The 21,320-nt window shown below is 35.2% G+C and overlaps 2 protein-coding genes across 4 annotated transcripts in view; one reads left to right on the plus strand and one right to left on the minus strand.

The window, feature by feature from the left end:
- The first annotated feature begins 1,323 nt into the window (after positions 1-1,323).
- Positions 1,324-17,754, plus strand: LOC135153620 (cyclin-dependent kinase 2-like). The gene is made up of 7 exons (XM_064097213.1): positions 1,324-1,660; positions 9,173-9,250; positions 10,510-10,630; positions 10,942-11,112; positions 12,297-12,398; positions 13,008-13,211; positions 14,611-17,754. The coding sequence occupies exons 1-7, from the start codon at positions 1,545-1,547 to the stop codon at positions 14,716-14,718; spliced, it is 900 nt and encodes a 299-aa protein (XP_063953283.1). The 5' UTR covers positions 1,324-1,544; the 3' UTR covers positions 14,719-17,754.
- A 603-nt stretch (positions 17,755-18,357) lies between these two features.
- Positions 18,358-21,320, minus strand: part of LOC135153619 (centrosomal protein of 152 kDa-like) — a 32,139-nt gene continuing 29,176 nt past the window's right edge. For all 3 annotated transcript variants that reach the window (XM_064097212.1, XM_064097211.1, XM_064097209.1), the window contains one exon: positions 18,358-21,247. In XM_064097212.1, the coding sequence (XP_063953282.1) occupies positions 20,104-21,247 (1,144 nt within the window). In that variant the 3' untranslated portion in view covers positions 18,358-20,103. The remainder of the gene's footprint in view (positions 21,248-21,320) is intronic.

A 21,320-nucleotide genomic window follows, 5' to 3' on the forward strand; every position in this document is an offset into this window, starting at 1 on the left:
TGGGTTGCTTCGCTCGCTGGCGACTTTTTACAAATTTTCCCACATTTGCTATGTTGTGCACCCTCAAAATTTAGTACGTTATTTAATCTGTTGTGTAAATGCTATATATATATATATATATATATATATATATATATATATATATATATATATATATATATATATATATATATATATATATATATATATATATATATATATATATATATATATATATATATATATATATATATATAATTATATATATATATCCATGCGCGATCAGGACCCCAGCTGTATAGCACTGGCGTTCAGATGGAAGGGTTTGGGCCATTAACCCAAAAGTTCTACAACCAAGAACAAAAAAGAATGGGAGGAAACTATAGAAAAGCAAAGGAAAAGTGTAAGATAATGATGTTAATTTCTGAATATCATGTCGAAATCTATCTCAAAGCTAGATGCTCATTAAAAAGGATTTTCTCGCTCGCTTCGCTTGCTCGGGACTTTTATTAAGCAACTTTTTGCCACGCGTGCCATACTGTGCCCCCTCTTTTCTTTTCATTTTTTTTACTCATTACCCTACTGCGGCATATATCTATGCCCTAATGCTCACGCACAATTAAAAAAAATCCTGCTCAGTGGCGCCGTACAGACCAAATGAGAAAAGGAAAGAGAGAATGGTGATATATGATATTATTTTCTGAATATTATGTCAAAAGCTATCACATAATTGGATTTTTGTAATAAAATGTCAAAATTTTTGCTCTCTCGCTTCGCTCACTCACATTTTTTTTCTAGAAATGTTGCCCGATACGTCATATCTTGGCCCCTCAAAATTTTGCCTCATCACTGCCTGTTCATACCATGATCATATGACCGGGAAATCTTATTGCTTTTGCCCCCCCCCCCGACCACCGACCCCTGTTACGCCCCTGCCTGTCCATCACAAATTAACGCCCATTCTTTGTCCTGAAGAATTTCTCTTGTATATGTCGCTGTTTAATGCAATTTGTATGATTATATATAATTTATGCATGTGATTATGTTAATATGTCATGTTTCATTACAAATTACAAAACGAAGTTCCATGTGGACAATAAAATGACATTGAATGGAATTAGGGACACAAAAACACAAGAAGATTAGGCGAGCCTGTTCAATTTTTTCAATTATCCTTCCAAACTAAAATGCATAATTATACCTATTTTGCCGACAATCATAATAACATGTATAAAAGCTTGGCGGTATAGAAAATATTAGGCCAATCACAAGCGCACAAAGAGCCGGCGAAAATGTTCCTCGTCCAATCAATGGCAGTTTAAATTGTCACGTGATTTAAAGTGCGCGAACTAGAAATTTGTCGTCTGCAACAAACACAAGGAGCTTTTGCCATCGTTTGTTGTGCATAAATGTCTTTCGCGATTTGAGCGGAGAGCTAAGCTCCGAATGCGCCCGAGCTCTGCCGCGCAAATTAAGGCAAAACTGACAAAGCATATCGAGCAAGCTGCTCGGCTTATATGGATCTTGGTACGGTCACTGCGATATGGAGTTAAAAGACAATAAATATGAATAACTTTGAAAAGATTGAGAAGATTGGTGAAGGCACTTATGGAGTGGTTTACAAGGCAAAAGACTTGAAATCTGGAAAAACCGTCGCATTGAAGAAAATACGACTGGATACGTGAGTTATTTGGTATTTTAAATACCTTGTTCTGTCTTGCTGGTCCGATGACATTGGTTGGTTGGTGTTGATGTTTGACGTGTCCAGCATTATTTTGTGTAGTCCCACCTATCGGCCTACGCATGTATTCGAATGCCCGACTGTCGATGTCGGCATGGCTAGGAACTCTTCCAAAGACGACTTTTATTTTTGATTGAACCTAAGTTAGGCCTACTTATTGTATTTGTAACTTTGTAACGTTACACTCTAACTCTAGGTATTGAATTAAGTCAGCATAAAAAATTAAAATTAACTGGCCATTCCATGCTTTTTTTTAAAAACTGGTCACTGAATCAAATTTGTCCTACAATTCTATCTAACGGTAGGCCTAGTTGTATTAACTTTTAACATTAGATATTATTCTAACTTTTGTTTTTTTTATCTAGGTCTAACGTTAGGCCTAGATCTATAATCTAACTTAGGTCTAACGTTACCGCCTGCAACGCGATATGACACTGACAGTTATGACGTTAAACTTAAGTTAAACTAAAAAGTAAAGAAACCTCACTAGTCACTTCGCCTTCGGCGATTTTCAATAGAATTGATGTAAAATGCTTCATAATTATGATGCGAAGCTCTTCAGTCACACAACCGCCACGGCACTGCCACTGGTTCCCTCTTTCCTCATTTCTAATTCATCGGGCTCAGATTTCCATGGGTGGACGTGGACAAGAGAAGTTATCAGATGACATCAACGATTCCGTGCAAGGGTTTAATTTAATGTTGTAAATCGGATCAAAAATCAGATCGAAAATCGGATAGGCAGTTCAGCTTCTAAAATCGAAATCGAATCGGCGATGTTTAAAAACAAAGGAACACATAAAAATTTTGTTCGCGGTCGCGCGCATCTTCCTGACAAAGTCACAAAGACGAATGCATTGGAATTGAAGTCGCCAACATGCGCGATCGTTTGGAACATGTTTTAAAGGGGTTTTGAGGTGTTACTGAGCAGTACTTTAAAATAAACCGAGTAATTTTTATTAGAAAGATAAACGAAAGACGCAACTTCCGAGCAAAGTCGCAAAGGAAAATAAAATGAAAATAATTCTCATAGATCACAGGTTAATGAACGATCGGCGGGACATCTTTTATAAGTATTTTTAGGTGCTAGCGATTTAGAATTATTGGAATGATCTCTCGATCTCGTACGACGCATCATCTTAAAGTCGCAAGTGCAATTAAAATGTAGTAGAAGTCGCAAGCACGCGCGATGATTCAAAACATGTTATTAAAATGTTTTGGGGAGCTAGCATTTTCAAATCAATTTATTACTATCTTGAGAAATGAACTTTTGATGTCCAAGAAGAAATATAAAAGAATCATCTCCCGACGAAGTTGCAAAGACAAATAAATTGAGGTTGAAGAGAAGATGTCTATCATCATAAAGGAGGTAAGAGAGTAACGCAATTATTTCTGTCAGTAATACCAACTTCAAAAGTTAACGGCGGCGTCCGCTATCACCACGAGGTTGAAGAGAAGATGTCTATCATTATAAACAATGTAAGAGAGTGGCGCAGTGATCTCCATCCATAACACGACCTTTAAAAGTTTACAGCGGCGTCCGCTATCACCACAAGGTTGAAGAGAAGACATATTATTTTTGTAAACGATGTAAGAGAGTAGCGCATTGATCTCCGTCAGTAATCATTTTGTAATTAATCCAGAAGTTAAATCTATCCTGCATTTCCCTGCTCTTCAAGACCACTCTGCCAATTTCACACATTAAAAAAATTATTACAAAATGGATTCACCAGACCTATGAAATAAATCACAATCAAGATATAGAATCTAAGACTAGAGTCTTAAGTTATGGAGCTTGGACTCTGTTGGAGATGAATCATTTCAATAAACTTTTATATCTTACATTACTTGTGAAAATGGGAACCAGCTATGGAAAATTCTTTAGAATTGTACATGCTGGTTCCTATTTCATGAGATGATAAAGACAGTTTACTAGTGAGAGTTATTTTGTCAGAATCGTCACCGATGAAAAAGGTCTTAATCACATAGGGCTTAAGTAATGGGCGGATCCAGGGGGGGGGGGGGGCGAAATTTTTTTCACCCATATATTCCCTGATGGGCCGCGTAAAATTGAATTTTGTTTGTTTATTTGAAGGGGTAGTCCTTTAATAGCATTTAATACATGATTATGAATAATTATTATTATTATAATAATTATTTAGCTAGGTAGTCCTAACAGTCACTTCTTAGCCTTATGTTTTAAAAACATCATTAGTTATAACTTTTAACCTCATAAGCCCTATAGACTATTTAGATATTGCGAGCGTGAAGCAGGAGCTAAAGTTTTTGGAAATTTGTTCCGAAAATTGAACGTTCCGGGCAATGATTGTGATCCTGAACACAATGGTTATTTAACTAGATTATTACTGCAAGCGCGAAGCGCGAGCAGAAATTTAAAAAAAAATTTAAATAGACCTGTTAAGGACTGTTTGCAGTTAGCCATGAAAAATATGAATATTTCAACAATACATTTTTTCTATATTTATTTATCAAAAAATATTTATACAGGGTAAACAGATTGACTAAATTGCTGTTTTATATCATTTGCCCTGATTTAAAAAGATAAATAATAATAAAGGTAACCTTAAAAATGGACATTCTAAAGCACTTTGTGAAACCATGAACAGAACAATTATATTAATAGTTGATGCGAGGGCGAAGCGTGAGTGGAAAAAAATAGAGAATTTAGACCTCAAAACAGGACACTATTCATGATTTTTTAACCATGAAAAAGATGAATAATTGGGTATCTTTATACATCAATAATGCGATTTTGCGCGAGCAGGAATTTTTTAAATATTCTGATCTGAAACTTGAAAATTTAAGCACGTTTTAAATAGAAATAAGCTGCGTATCTCAATTAACATGGACATAGTGGTCCTTGAACTAACACTTAGCTGTAACTTTGTTGAAAATTGGGGAAAAAACTTTTTTGTGTGAAAAATCCGGGGAAAAACTGTCAAAGTGTGAGCTGTTGCTTCCTTTTTCCCGTCATGTCGAAATCGGGCTACTAGTATGTCTTTTTCTTACTTGTACGGCCTACCTGAGCGCATATGGTAATCTTCCTATGCAGAGCTACTCGGCCATTGATGGCGTGCAGGAAACCAATGTGCAGTCTTTGATGAACGCACAGGCGCGGTAGCGTGGTGTGCTTATGTGAACCAACAGAATGCGGTGCCACTGCGAATAGGCCTATGGGGGTCAAGCCGGCTGTTTCGAGGCCGTAAATTAAACATGGGTATAATACCTCCAATTTTACTTTTCTTTATATTTTTAAGCGTTCTCACAAGTTAAAATAGACACTTATTTTCTGCAGGTTGCCCCAAAATAGGGGGCCGGCTGGCCCCCCCTTGGATCTGCACCTGAGTAATCTGTCTTTATACTCTTCAAAATGGGAACTAGCTATGGAAAATCTCCTGAAATTGTACATGCTGGTTCCCATTTTCACAAGTAAATAAAGACAATTTACTAGTGAGATTTATTTTGTCAGAATCATTACTGACGAAATAAATCTCATCAGTAATCTGTCTTTATCTACTCTTCAAAATGGGAACCAGCTATGGAAAATTCTCAAAGAATTGTACATGCTGGTTCCCATTTTCATGAGTAGATAAAGACGGTTTAAAAGTGAAATTTACTTCGTCAGATTCATCACTGACAAAATAAATCTCATTAGTAATCTGTCTTTCTCATGAAAATGGGAACCAGCAATGGAAAATTCTTCAGAATAATACAGGCCGATTCCCATTTCCATGAGTTGACAAAGACAGCTTACTAGTTGGATTTATCTCTCAGAATCGAAATAAATCTCACTAGTAAACAAGGTTACTCTACTCTCCATGCTGGTTCCCATTTCAACGAGTAGAGAAAAGACGGCAATAAAATCAATCTTTTTTATCTAAACTCTTTGAAGGATTTACAAGCAGCGCACCAGCTGCAGTTTGTGAGGAAGCTCGAAAAGGAAGGTTGGGCATGTCTTGTGAAAAAGTGTCCGGTGGAAAATAGGAACTAGTTCCCAATTTCACGATAATGCCACTTAACCTGATTGAGGTTGGAGTTAAACTTACTTAGACGGAAGACATTAAAAAAAAATTCTGATTGATGAGAGTGGGATGTCTCTCACTCACTGACTCACACTGACAGTGACTCTGGACTGTCAGTGATCTGCATGATCTGAAAAGGAAATTGAGTGAATTTTGAAACAGTGAAAGTAATTCGAATGAGCAGATGAAAGTTTGGCTGCAGGATATGCTTGCGCTTGATTTCATTGGCAAGAAACCAGTGGCAGTACAAAAGCGCATCTAGCGGTAGTAGCACCTGCTTTTCTGTGCAATTGTTGACGCTATTCAAATGATATATGCAAGGAATACAACTATTAGCTAATGATGCCCACCATCTCTCGATCTATCATCTAGATCTAGATCCCCCCCATCCTCAAATTGGCAAGAATGCTACCTAAGTAAGGATATACAAAAAAGTGAATTTGACCCTGAGGGGTAACATTAGAATTTTTATAGATTGAAGGCTATTTAGAGCACATACCTCTGCCATCAATTGCTTGTCATCCAATGGTGAAAGCAGCAGAGATTATTAGGACTTCATGTGATGTGATGGCAAATGCTGGGGGATGATGGGGAAATTATCTTTATAGACCCTACTCATCAATTCTCGAGTCCTATGGGCTTTCGCTTTGGCAGTTAAAAGTAGGCCTATTAAGAAATTTTCATTGGTAAAAAATTATTATTCACAGGCCCAGAATGAGCCTTTAATGATTCATTTTCAAAAAATGCTTTCCAAACAGTCTGCATGCTCTTGAGCCAAGCAAATATGAATGTTCACAAATCTGCAACGATAATGGGCGATTTCCTTACTTTACAGTAAGGATTTCTGCATTCCACCCAGTGCAGAAAAAATTGTTCAACTACTCATGTGCGTGTGTACATTGTTGAAGCCTTTTAAAGATGAAACATGGATTTTCTATTTTGGGACTGTGAAACACCATTTGTTTCCATCAAATAATCTTCAAATAACAGTTCTATCGGCCTGAGCAATTGCCTAGAACTTAGAAGACTCTGGTCTTAATTGTAATTTGAGGTTCATGATCACTCCATCACCTCCAGACCTCGACAGTGCATGAAGCTTTTAGAGTTAGTTTATCTTGTATATCTTGTACATGGAATGAGTGAATAAACCTAAGTCTATCTATCATTTTACCTACTTTTTATTAAATTTTGAAATACAACTAAAAAAATAACTAGTTGAACACAGGTCCATTTTTGTCTCACCTGGATAGCAGAGTGAGACTATAGGCGTCAACACCAAATCTTAACTGAAGGTTAAGTTTTTGAAATGACTGCATAACTTAGAAAGTATATGGACCTAGTTCATGAAACTTGGACATAAGGTATATCAAGTAGTACTAAACATCGTGCTTGAGTTTCAGGTCACATGACCAAGGTCAAAGGTCATTTAGGGCCAATGAACTTTGGCCAAGTTAGGGGTATCTGTTGAATTACCATCACAACTCTGAAAGTTTATGGGTCTGATTCATGAAACATGGGCATAAGAGTAATCAAGTATCACTGAACATCCTGTGCGAGTTTCAGGTCACATGACCAAGGTCATAGGTCAATGAACTTTGGCCATGTTGGGCGTATTTCTTGAATTAACATCATAACTTTGAAAATTTATGGATCTGATTCATAAAAATTGGACATAAAGTAATCAAGTATCACTGAACATCTCATGCGAGTTTCAGGTCACATGACCATGGTCAAAGGTCAATGAACTTTGGCTATGTTGGGGATATCTGTTGAATTACCATCATAACTGAAAGTTTATGTATCTGATTCATGAAACTTGGACATAAGAGCAATCAAGTACCACTGAACATCCTGTGCAAGTTTCAGGTCACATGACCAAGATCTAAGGTCATTTAAGGTCAATGAACTTTGACAATGTTTAGAGTTTTTGTTGAATTACCATTGTAACTTCGAAAGTTTATGGATCTGATTCATAAAACTTGGACATAAAAGTAATCAAGTATCACTAAACATCCTGTGCGAGTTTCAGGTCACATGACCAAGGTCAAAGGTCAATGAACTTTGGCCATGTTGGGGGTATTTGTTGAATGACCATCATAACTCTGAATGTGTATGGATCTACATGTAGATCATTATACTTGGACATAAGAGTAATCAAGTATCACTGAACATCTCATGCGAGTTTCAGGTCACATGACCCAAGTCAAAGGTTATTTAAGGTCAATGAACTTTTGCAATTTTGGAGGTAATTATTAGATTGCTGTCATAACTTTCAAAGTTTATTGACATAGTTTATAAAATGTGGATATAGGGGTAATAAAGTATCACTGACAAGTCTTAAGTCGCATGATCAAGGTCAAATGCCATTTATTGTCAATGAACATAGTATTGTATCATTATATGAATGGTGTTTTTTGTGAATCATTATTTTATAGTAGTTTTCAAAGCCAGCACTGCTGCTATATTGAATTGCATGTTGCAGGTGAGACTGCCAGAGGTGCTCCACTTGTTACTGGAGAGTTTTAGGAGCAGTGAACGAGAACGACGTAGCAGTCTGATCGTTTGAGTCGTCGTCTGCCCTTGTTTACTACAATTGCGAATACTTTAGATTTAACTCGACGTGTACGTACGTCCACGTGAAACAGCGCGATAACCAGCGGGTCATGACACGCTACCCGTCCCGGAAGATCTGGCGTACCATCGCCTGGCGACCCGGTCGGGTGATGCGAAAGTGCAACTTGTGCACACGTACCCTTTCACTTGCTTTGATTCCTTTTTCCTCGAGTTAGGATATATATCGATATAAATTTTGGAGGTCAGAAAGCAATTCCAAATATGATAAACATAATGCATCGTACAACTTACATTAATTTTTTGAAAAGTCACTGAAAACTGTTTTAAAAGGGAAAGGTTGATCTTCATGCTGGGCTTGAACGGTCCAAATTACGTCACGTACACGTCCACTATGATTTAGGAGAACCGCAAAATGGATGTGGCGAGGTTCTCCATTCTGATAGTGGACGTGTGTGAGGACCTGAGGCATATGGAACGCCAAAAAATGACGTCATCTCGTACCAGTCCACTATGTGGACGTACATTTCTAAAAGTGCTCATTGTTAGACAGTGTACTTGTGGAGATGGATTCCTTAATGTGTAATTAAAGCCATGTGGAACCCCACCCCACAACCAAGAACAAACATGATGGTCTTGGATATAAATAGTTGCATACGTACAAATCTATGGAGGAATTTTCAATACTGGTTCTAATCTCAATGAATAAGAAAAGACTGACAAAATACACATCCCTCGTTGGCTCTCCTTGTATACATGTTTTAGACGAGAACTGGCATGCATACAAGTAAATTGATTTATTTTTCATTGATTATCTGTGTTTTTTCTTTTGTTACAGTGAATCAGAAGGTGTCCCAAGTACTGCCATCAGAGAAATTGCACTCTTGAAAGAACTGGACTACAAGAACATAGTCAAGTAATTATACTCATTCTATATAGGGGGAATCTATTCTGACAATTAGAATGATTATCTAGAGAACGATGGTATTTTTTTTAGTGTATGTGTTTAAAAAAATGTTTCTTTATATTAAATCTGTCATTAATAATTAATGGTTCTAATTTTTAAAATGACATTATTAGATGAGAATGGTGATAAGAAATTCTTGCCACTTTGCTCACATTGCTCACATTTATTTGAAATGAATGTGATTTTCAGCTTTTTTGTTTATAGTTGCTGTTTTAATTTAATATTATTGGTGTTCATATAGTGTACTCTAGTAATATTTTATTTCTGATTTTACTTTTATATGCTGAGAGCAGTTTGTGTTAAACAAGAAACTTCAGCTAATAAGCACTGTTCATGATTTTTTTTAACATTTTGTAGTGCAAAGTATTTCTATTTCCTTTTCGCTTCATATTTCCTTTTGCTTAGAGGCAATTTGCAATTTGCGGTATATGAAATTATTATTATTATTATTGTAATTTACACCACAAATTTATTTGATATTCAGAAAGGCCTCAAAGTTTTGTTTTAAATATTCAGAAAGTAATTATTACTGGTTAAGTAGGCAGTTTTTCACCATTTTTATTTGTTAATCCTATTATAAATTCCATCTTCAGTCATGTAAGCATCAAAGAAATTGTGAATGGAACCCTTGCAGGTCATTATAAACCTTAAAACATTTTGTACTCGCAATAACCAAGGATCAATTAGGGTGCCAACTTTAAACTTGGATTATGTAGATGGCCATAACATCATAATGTGAAGTTAACTGAGGTCGTGATATACATTGAAGTATATCTTATTTTTGGGGAACCAGAGGACCATTTTAAAACTTTAATTTTAACTTGGCTCATGTATGCTTCTGAGTGAGGAAGATCTGATCAGAGTTGGGGTCATGAGAGCAAATGTCTTTCTCTTGTGATAACCAAATGATTGTTTGTGGGATTGACTACAAATTTGGCTTCATATAACGTGAATATATGTGAATGATGGTGAAGATCTGTTTTAGGGGTTAAAGATTAGTATGTCATTATTTGAAATTTCTAGAAGATATGTATGTAATTCTGACCTGGCAGTGGCAGAGTTATACATTTAGTATAAGGATAAGTATTTAGGATTGGAGTTGAGAATCAATCTAGCTTCCAGTCAATTTATGTTCTGTTTTTCATAAAGCTTTTTGAAAAATGTCTTTCACTTTTCTTTGTTTTTTTTTTCTTTCTATGACTGCATAGATTACATGATGTTGTGCACAGTGATAAGAAGCTGTATCTTGTCTTTGAGTTCATGAACCAGGATCTAAAAAAATACATGGATGTTGCCCCTCCATCTGGTCTACCAACAGCTTTAGTCAAGGTACGGTGTCTCTCACTTCAGTACAAAATACATATCTCTTTTATGGCTGTGCTCTAGCTGTAGTAAAACCTTTCAGAAGAAAGCTTGAAAATTAGGGAATTTCAATTGCCACCCCTACAATCAATAATTTTTTTGAGCTTGTCATATTGTAGAGTTAGCCTTATATGATTATTGCAGGGAAAAATTACATGGGGGCAGGGGGTGATTTAGCCCCCGAAAGGCTAAAAAAGCACTAGAAACTAGAAAAGGGAGCCCTGGAAATCCCTATACATTACAGTGTCAAAAGCTTATCCAATATTTTTTTTTTGCAGAGTTATCTTCAGCAACTTCTACAGGGTATAGCATATTGCCATGCACACCGTGTCCTTCACAGAGACCTTAAACCTCAGAATCTGCTCATTGATGCAGAAGGCCGTATCAAACTTGCTGATTTTGGACTAGCAAGAGCATTTGGGGTTCCTGTCAGGACATATACTCATGAGGTAGGCCTTGGTTTGTCTGTAGCCATAACAGCATGAAAGTAAATGTCCTTGACTTCACAGCTTCATCCTTTTTTGTCAGTTCAAGTAGTTTGAGTGGTTTTCATCTAAATATACTGATGCTAAAGTTGATCACTGGTCTTGCGTACATAAACTTGTTATTTTGCTTTTGATCATGGTCATTGCTCTCTCTTTAACATGGCCATATTTTTATTAATTTTCTTTTTTGCGAAGCTACAGATATAAGCTAAGTTATGTGAAATTAGAAGATATATGCCAGGGCCCCGTCTTACAAAGATATGATTGATCCGATCAACCTCAAATATATGAAATCCATCAGTGCCATAATTTTTTTTCTCCAGGAATTTACATAATGTCTTATGTAAACAAAGACAAGCATGTCAAATTTCCAAGAAAATGATTAATGTATGAATATACATTAGATCTAGATAATATTTTGAACACACAGCCATTTTAGATATTGATGTTGGTGGTTGATTGGATCAATCACAACTCTCTGTTAGACGGGGCCCTGGTGTGGTAAATATCTCAAGTTCAACCGAAGCCAATAACATGACCATCCAGGAGTTTATTTAAATAAGAAAAATACTGGATGTGTCAAATAATTCTGATAGAAAATTTGTTATTGCTCAGAAATAAGGTAAATAAGTATGGCATTCCAACGAGATATCAGGTGGGTGTTTCATAAAGCTGTTTGTAAGTTAAGAGCGACTTTAAGAACGTCTGGTGAAACTTTCTTTCGTGCTTCATAATCACCAATGAACATTTAATGGTAAATATCATTTAACACAAGAAAGGATCACCAGTCGTTCTTAATGTCATTCAAACGGCTTTATAAAACGGCCCCCTGGTCTCCCAAGCAGTAAAAATACACCGTCTCACATGTTCTTATCTTTAGTGTGATTATTTCTCAGTTCAGATTTCATGATTTGCACTAGATTTACAATTATATGGTGACAATTGATTGTAAAGACGTTCTCATGAAATAATTCTTTGCTGCAAGTACATTCCTTAATTAAACTTTGAATTATATTTTGTGAAAACGTAAATAAAAAATATTTAGATTATTTTGTAACTGAAAAAAGGGTATAGTAATAGATTAATAAATTTTCATGATTTTCACATATTGGTCCATTATGTTAACTTGATGTTCCCTATTCCACCAGGTTGTCACATTATGGTACAGAGCGCCAGAGATATTACTAGGCTGCAGGTATTACTCTACAGCTGTGGATATCTGGAGTATAGGATGTATCTTTGTAGAGATGGTAAGGATTTCATGTGATTTCTATTATCTCTTTTTGTTGTATGTCTATTTTATATTGGAAGTGTTTGGATGTATCAAGTTTAAACATAAAAAGAATGGTATGCAAAGGGTGTATAGACACAATTGTGATGGTAAAGTAGTTTACATGATGTGAAATAGCAATGTTTATATATAACATGGAGTAAAACTTAAGTTGAAATTTATAGATCACCTCAAATTAATTCCTAAATTTATATGCTGAATGTAATGGCTATTAAGTTGTATTGAAACATTCCATTGGAGAATTTCAAAAAAAAATTGAAACTCTTTTTAAGTTCAAATTTCATTTATTAAACCAATGTGAATAAAAAGACTCTAGGAAACTGCCAAGGGCCAAATTGAAATCATAGCTTGTTAAAATCCGCCCTTTTACGTATTATGTACACATTTGAGCTCATCCATATCATTACCGTATTATAATTAATATTTGGTCACTAGTTGAATAATTTGGGTTTTTTATTAGAATTCTTATAAAGTTGGGTAACTGTTTGTACCATTCAGTAACCTTTTCATGCTTTTACCTTGAATGATTTAGAGGTAATTGTCTTTATCTCAATTTCTCTCTTTAAAGATAACAAGGAGAGCTCTATTCCCGGGTGATTCTGAAATTGACCAGCTCTTCAGGATATTCCGGACAATGGGCACTCCAGATGAAAAACTCTGGCCTGGGGTCACTTCTCTACCCGACTACAAAACCAGTTTCCCAAGATGGTCACCTCAGGATTTCAGCAAGATAGTCCCCATGCTCAATAAAGATGGCAAGGACCTACTCAAGGTATGTACTGATATAGCAGCATAAGCAGCCTTGTAAAAAACAGGCTATAATGATATGCAATTTGTAAAACATTCTACTGCAAAAGACAAATAATTGTATTGTGAATATAAAATTGACAGAAATTCAAATTACTACTCTCAAACAATGTAAATTAGATTTTAGTTTTGAAGCATGATATTTTTGTAGTTTTGTTCTTGTGTACTTTACTGGAGAGAGTTAGCTCTTTAATAGATGCCATTGACAACAAAACATGAAAATACCCCAATAGATTGATTTACATGCATTCTTAACAGGTCTTCAGACTGCCGAACGGTCAAATATATACATGCCATTGACAAACTGATCAGACACTTTACACCACCCACTGTGGAGAAGATTCAGTGTCTTTCAAATTATAAAAACTCATTAAAATGATATGCTTTGCGTGCAGACAAGGGAGTTGTTTAATAAACCTGTTCAGAAAAATTATGCACAGCTTAAATTGAAATACACTAAGATCAGTTAGATTTTTACTATTGATTTACAAGGCATATTATCGGTTTATTTCCAATTTGTCTAATGCCAATTCATCCAATTGCCAACTCGTTTACTATCATTTGGTCTACCATCAGTTCGTCCACTCACCACATGGTCTACTTTCATTAAGTTTAATGCCATTCCGTCCGATAGCGATTTAGTCCATATACCATTTGGTCTAATTGGACTAAGTGTTAAATTGTGCAAAATTAATGAAAATGAAATGGATATTAGACCATTAGGTTACGAGACGAAAAGGTCATAGATGAAATGGTGATTAGACCAATTGGTTAATTGCTTAATGGACCAAATGGTTGTTAGACGAAATATTGATTAAAGGAATGGCATTAGACTAAATAAAAGTAGATCATGTGGTGAGTGGACAAGTTGAGAGTAGATGAATTGGCAATTTACTGTATTATCTGCTGCTATTCAAATGAGATTCTTATATTTTTCAACATGAGTATAAAGCTTTAGGGTCATATTTTTTTAACACATCTTTATTCAGTTATTAATATGGATGTACTTTGCTTTTAGTATGAATAGCTTCTTATGAAACATCCCCTCGGCTCCATAACACAAAGGTTTGCATTCATTCACTCAATGGAATGCCCATTCAACGTCATGGAACATGCATCTTTCCTTACTGGCAAGAAACCATTCAGACTGGTTCTTTTATATTTGCACTCAATTGCATTACTTTGTATTACCAGTATGATGTTCTAGAAAGATAAACCTTTGGAAAATTTTGTACTTTTCATGTGCTCTTCTTCTTCTCACAGTAATTTAGTAATGTAAACTGCAATCAAGTATGGATTTATCTGATTATTGATATCGGGGTTTGTACAAATAATAAGAATGTGTATTTATTTTCCATCCTCAGTCTATGCTTTGCTATGAACCAGACAAGAGGATATCAGCCAAGACAGCTCTCTCACATCCATATTTCAAGGATGTTAAACTAGTGCCTCCTCCTCATCTTCCAACATGATCAGTTTGTACCATGCAAAACCTTCCTATAGATAAAATGTATGTGTTGAAGAGAGATATTACCTTATTTATTACACATCTTTGTGTATATTATGTATAAATTGTGAGAAAGGGTTTGTGTTTTGTTTCTGGTTATTTTGTGGTGTACATGACAATATTCCACTTGCTTGTATTAACTTTTGAGCAGTCTGCTTGCTCTAGGATTGTTATAATAAGATCATCATACACAAATTTCATGCCTGAAAAATTATATAGGTTGAGTGACAAAGCAGTGTATCTCAAATCTAATGACCTGTTTTCTGAAGGATAAAAAGACATGGTTGATATGTTAGTACACTCTGTTATGGTATCCTTAATTCTCAGAGCAATAGTGACTTCATCTCTGCATTTAGCATTTTGAGAAATATAAGGTATGACAAGACAATTTTATCTCAAGTTATAAAGCATGAAAAAAACACACCAAGTTTCATTACCTAATTGAATACATGTGCCTTTAATGTGTTTAAAGATATTAAATATGTTAAACAAACTAAAGTGCCAATATTTTTTATCAGAACAGTGCCTTAGTATGAGTTAGTGCCTTGCTTCATTAAACTTGTCAACAAATGCTACCATGTAATATGAATCTATTATTCAATCAAATGTGTTGATTTCAGTAGCTAAAACAAGTGTATTGGAATATGGTGCTGTTTCATTAAAATAATTATTATAATGAATCTAAATGACTGTCAATTTCTGCTATCAGCCAATCAAGTAATGCAGACTCTAAACATTTATGTCAATTGTATATTTTTTTTTGGAACAAGTTTCATGAAATGTGACAAAGATCCAGAAAAGTGATCCCCAACAAGCTGAAAACATACAGGTTCTAGAACTCCAGAGGATATTTCCCATATTGGTGTAAAATTTGGTATAAAAGTAGTTGCCCTGATGAGTAAGGTGACTTCTGAGGATGACAAAGACTTAAAGAGATGGTTTCCACCTTGTGAGATGTGTTGTACATAATTTATTTTGGGATTTGTCCTCCCAGAGGAATTGACCCGTTGAAGTAGATCATTTCATTCATTGTTAATTAACAGAGTACTGTTGAACCTAGTAATATAATATATAACTTGATTGTCATGTAAGTGTTTCCCAGGAGAGCATTTCATGAAACTAATAGTGATTTCAGCAATCAGATTCTTGCATCTGATTTACTCATAACAAATTTGTCAGTTAAGATCAGCCATTGTTTCATGAATACTCCCCAGAAATGTGATTCAAGGTGGTCATGAGTGGCCAATGTGACATACCAGAACATGTGCAGGGGATTAGACATGGCTTGTGGTTTGTGTAATCCAGATATCCATTTGAGTCTTCCTTGCTATTATTCGTTAATATCACATGAATTACTTCAGCCTTGGTAAGCTCCTTATCAATGTGCCTTAGTTTTAGAGTTGCCATGACATCTATTTATGAATTAGGGTTTTGTTTTCATAAACTCATTAATGCAGCAATATATTCTTGTAGTTTGATTTTATCTCATGTAAAATGGGTTTGCATGATAATATATTTGAACAGCTGAATATGAGTGAATTTTAGGTAAATTAGACTGGTAAAGCATTATACACATTTGTGAATATATCTTGCTCTTAACTGAATTTTCAATGTGTGTAGCTAGAATGATGATATACTTCATATGCTGAATGTTATTTCTGCAAAGTTTCTCACTTCCTGATGTCCATATACATATAGCATACAAAATGATTGAAGGCAAAATGTAATAACAAATATAATAAACTTGAAAATTTGAAAGTCATCTTTCTGATGCAAATTGCAAAAAAAGTATTTATACAAATATGGCATGTTTATTGTCATTCAAAGATTTTTGGATATGAGCTAGAGATTAATGTAGTAATTGTGATTTATCAGTACCAATCTTCTTTGCTATGCAATGTGATGTGTAATATTGATCACGATTAATTGATTTCCTAACTTCAATCATTCCTCAATTTTTTTAGCCTTATCAAATTTCTACACACTATTTTGGCCTTGTGACAATGTATGAAACATATTTTTTCTTTTCTTGGAAGATTAAACAATAATTTTATACGCTGAAAATCTTCAAATTGGATGTGAAAAATCAAAGATTCTCTGGATTTCAAGAAACAGTTCTAAGAGCCAATGTCACACTATTTGTGTGTATTTTATTATATGCTATATTGTATGTTGCTTTTGAGTCCAAATACAAGATTAGCAATCACACATGTTCCAGGTTGACTCAAACCATGTCTTACCTGATCGGAGGAATAAAAAGGAAGTATTTCATATGAAATAAAGAAAAATAGCAGGTGTGAACCAACATACATTATATCCAATATAGATGAAATTTTCAGCATTAATGCTCTTTTTTTTCAATTTATTCAAACCGACTTGTTTGGGTAGACTTTCAAGAATGCATAAAGAACTTTATATTATATATGGCTGTTCAGATTCTCCCAATGGCTTAGCTTTTGTTTATTTGCAAACCTCATTATGTCTTATAGCATATTTCCTTTTTTGGGGGGGATGGGTGGGTAGGAGTAATAATACTTGATTATCTCATCAGTTATTTCTGTAAAAGTTCTATCATTGCCTAGTGTATATATACTGTACATGTATACTTTTTTCAGAAGATTTTTTCACCATATGCAAAGAACGAGTTGAACTATTCTTCAATTTTGTACCATTTTGTGTAATAAAGATGCTTTTTGATCAACAAATATTTTATCAAATGTTTTCACTATGTAGAAGGCTTTATAGTTGGAAGTGATTGCAGGGATTCTATCATTCTGAATACATAGTACTGAACGGATGGAAGAAAAACTTTTTCTGTAATAGACATGTGCAACAATATTATTTTGAACTGATACTTCCCATGAAACTTGAAGGATTTTTAATGAAAAAATGAAAATCATAAATACTGCAATAAAAAAATAGCAGATGGCATCCATGTGACCACTTGTGAAAAAGAATGGACCGAAATTGGAGAAATAGGGGGGGGAGAATAAGAGAACAGATAGAAAGAGATGAGAAATGAAAAGGGGATAGAGAGGTGAAAGTAGGTACTAACTAATGGATGTTGGGAGGAGGAAGGGCAAAATTAGATTATTAATACTATGTATAGATTGATATGATTGTGACGGTAGAAATTATGCACGAGTCAAGAACATGGTAATCTATTCAATGACGCACAGCCAATTGAATAGAATATTTTTTTTGCAAATGTAAAATTTCTGGAAAATTACACAATTTACCATATTTGTGTGCACAACTCAAAAAGTTTATATATTCATGACAATCGGGAAACAAATCTTTCTTGTAAAATAAAGGTCTTTGAAATGGAGCAAAAATTACCAACTTTTTTACAAGTTGCTATAGTGTAACTTTGATGTGCATGACTTGCAATCCATGTTTCATTTTCCAGCTAAAATATATTGCAATAGTAACACTGAAATTGTGTCAATCTATCATACATGCAGTTTAGCAAAACTAACCCCAAAACTTTCATGCACATCAATATTTTTGTGCCATATGTGGCCTTGCAGTTTTGAATTGTTTGAATCTTTAATGTTAAGCTCCCATAGAAACATATAGGCATTGTTCAATTTTCACTCAAGAATCCATTATAAACAAATTTATTTTATTTTACATTTATAAATAAACTTTACAAATATACAATATATACAAATACAAAAATTTCTTCATGCATCTTGCACCACACATTGATTTCACAGTAAAATCTCAAAAGGAATTTTTAAGGAGTATACTAAATAAATTTGACATGGTAAAGGCATTAAATCTTACAAGCAATACATCTGAAGCATATTCTTTTTATGAAATATAAATACTAAACCACTTACCACTTCTTCCTACAATAGAGATCTGTTTTCTTTCACGGCACAATTCAAGGCACTTTATAACACAGGATGCATACTTCTTTATTTCAAATGCAATAAAACATAGTGGAAGGGAAATTTTCCTATTTACTCTGAGCAATAGGTGAAGGAAACTCACGCACTTATTCATACAAAGTTTATATTTTACTAATCTGTACCTAGAAATAGGAAATATCATATAATCAATTCGTCGGTGTTCATCCGAACCGTCGAATCAGTCAATTTTGGTTGAAAAATCGAATTTGAGATTTTCCCAGGAAATGAAAGCAGTCCTATTCTGTTCATAACTAAATTTCTAGGCAGCAATTATCTTTTAATAGTTTCTGAGATATGAGGGGATTTCCATGGAGATGCCATACAATTGTTGATAAAATGTGCAAATCCCATTAGAAACATGTACTGTAGCAAAGGAAATAACAGCTGCGCACACTTAATATGCAAATGAGCAGTCGGCCAAACCGTCGTACTGCATTGACTTTGCAAGTGAAAAAAAGCGATACAAAGTTTTGATTGACCGCGCGCATTGAAATCGCAGTCAGGGTTGTTGCATCCCCTATGGCGTTTTTGTATTGTAGGGGAAATCTAAACCGCTCAAACCGAAATTACAAGCATGTAGCTCATTTGCGATATTCTATCTGATCCTTGGTTTAGTGTAAAAATGAAGATACCAATGTCAAGCATTAGTCTTGGTCTTTCCAACCATGTATTTTTCTAGCAATGAATATGTTGCAAGGCTGCGAACTAAGTGTGAAAATTAGAGTAAACTTTGAAGTCAATTTTCTCTGCAATGGGTTTGCACTGTCTTATGTGTGACACGACGGTTCTGATGACCGCCGACAAATTTTAAAATGATGTGTAATTTTAAGTCTATGTACATATTACATCAACTTGCTATCAATAGTAAATATAAATTGTATCTACTTAATAATCTCTTCATTTAATACAGCCATGAGCTTTAACAAACTGATTACAGGTACCTTTATTCATACTTTATCCAAAAAAAGAAAGAAAATCATTTTGATAAATTAGGGGAGTATTTCATCAACATTGTCCAACAAGTTGTCGGATCTGACAAATTTCCTTGATTTTGATTGGCAGAGAAGCACTGTTACTATGGTAAATGTCAGATAAAACATAAAAGTCCTTTCATGAAATGCTTCCTTATATAACGAACAATTTCAAAACAGAAGATAAAATAAAGTAAATTTCTGACCTTAATTAATTTTGGGGTCACGTACTTGCATTTCTGATTCCTGTCATTTATATGGTTGGAGTACTTACTACTCTACTAGTTTCCAAAAACCTGTTAAAACAATGTTTTTGATAATGTAAATAACTGAAAATCCTAACGAAATAATTTTACTAAATTTCCACTGCATCTGAATTTCAATGTAAGAACAGGCACAATCTACTACTTTTGGCACACATGACAATTTTGTAGAGGTATCTGTGCTATCAAGTGATTTGGCCTAAGGCTGCACATAGGCAGGGCTATTGATACCGCTGTCTTCGTTCACTGTTTTTATGTCCTTTACAACAACTTTAGACATCTTTATTGTGGCTTCCTGGCTGAGTTGTCCCCTTGCAGACTCTTGGATATGATACACATTCTGTTTGTTCGAGTCTCTGACGGGATGGGTCTGTGACAACCCATGTTGTAGCTCAACTAATCTTCTCGGTGAAGGCACATTTCTGGAAAAGTTTTCCTCAAGGAATGGATGGTGTGGCAAAGAAGGTGGCACTCTGCTGCCATGGAGCGACTGAGGTAGATCTGCATAATCTGATTCAAAGGAGAAATTTGCATCAGTTGGTACCTTTAATCCCTGTGGAGGTACTTCACTGTGGGTATTGACCCAGGACTTTGTAGAACAGTGTGTGTCTTGTTGAGAAGCATAATGTAACTCTGTTGTATCTTGAGAAGTGTTTTTGCTAGATGGAACAACTGGAGTTGATACTGTGGATGGGATCTCGGGTTTCCTTACAGGTACCTTCAGCTGCTTTTCCTGTCTCAGACTGCAATCTTTGTTACCATCACTACGTCTCCTAGCAGTAATGTTACTGTGGTGCTGCTGCTGTCTTTGCATTGGTGGGCTTTTCGAGTGTCTTCCTGAAACATGAGTTGATTCTGTTCTAAAGATCATATCTCCATTTTTCAAAAGGGCTATAGAATTTGGTCCAATATCATCTTCTGTGAAGTGATGAAAACCATGGGCATCCCTTTCGTTACTCCTTTCCATTGCAACTTGACAAGGATGGACATTGCTGCTTTCCAGAGTCTCTTGGCCAGCCTGATCTCCCCATGCTGAACCTCTCAGTTCCTGCAACCTTATACCTTGATTGTCATCCAGAGGCACTTGAGAGTTCTGTAGTTGTACCTTTCTATTTTCAGCGTTGATTCCACTCGAGTGATGTACTGAGGATCTCGGGGTCTCATCCGGATGAACCCTTCTACTTACTCGATTAGATGGGATGTTATTGGCTCTAGAATGTGGTCCAAGTTCACTTGCTGAAGTCTGTTGGGTGGACAAGGATGACACCCTGTTGCTGGGCAGTGGTAAGGACCTAGTTAGATCTACTGGTGGCTGATCAGATGAAGCACTAGATGTTTCCATTCTGATGAATAAAAATAAAATGTACAAATAGAAGCAGGTAGGTCAGTTACATGTTGGAGGGTATCTCATATTCA

The sequence above is a fragment of the Lytechinus pictus genome, chromosome 3 (genome assembly GCF_037042905.1).
Source record: "Lytechinus pictus isolate F3 Inbred chromosome 3, Lp3.0, whole genome shotgun sequence".
NCBI classification, from domain to species: Eukaryota; Metazoa; Echinodermata; class Echinoidea; order Temnopleuroida; family Toxopneustidae; genus Lytechinus; species Lytechinus pictus.

Bases quoted from the DNA above. Each gene is read 5' to 3' on its own strand.
- LOC135153620 (XM_064097213.1), top strand. From the start codon at position 1,545: ATGAATAACTTTGAAAAGATTGAGAAGATTGGTGAAGGCACTTATGGA. The intron at 11,113-12,296 runs GTAGGCCTTGGT...CTATTCCACCAG, and splicing joins TCAGGACATATACTCATGAG to GTTGTCACATTATGGTACAG. The intron at 12,399-13,007 runs GTAAGGATTTCA...CTCTCTTTAAAG, and splicing joins GATGTATCTTTGTAGAGATG to ATAACAAGGAGAGCTCTATT.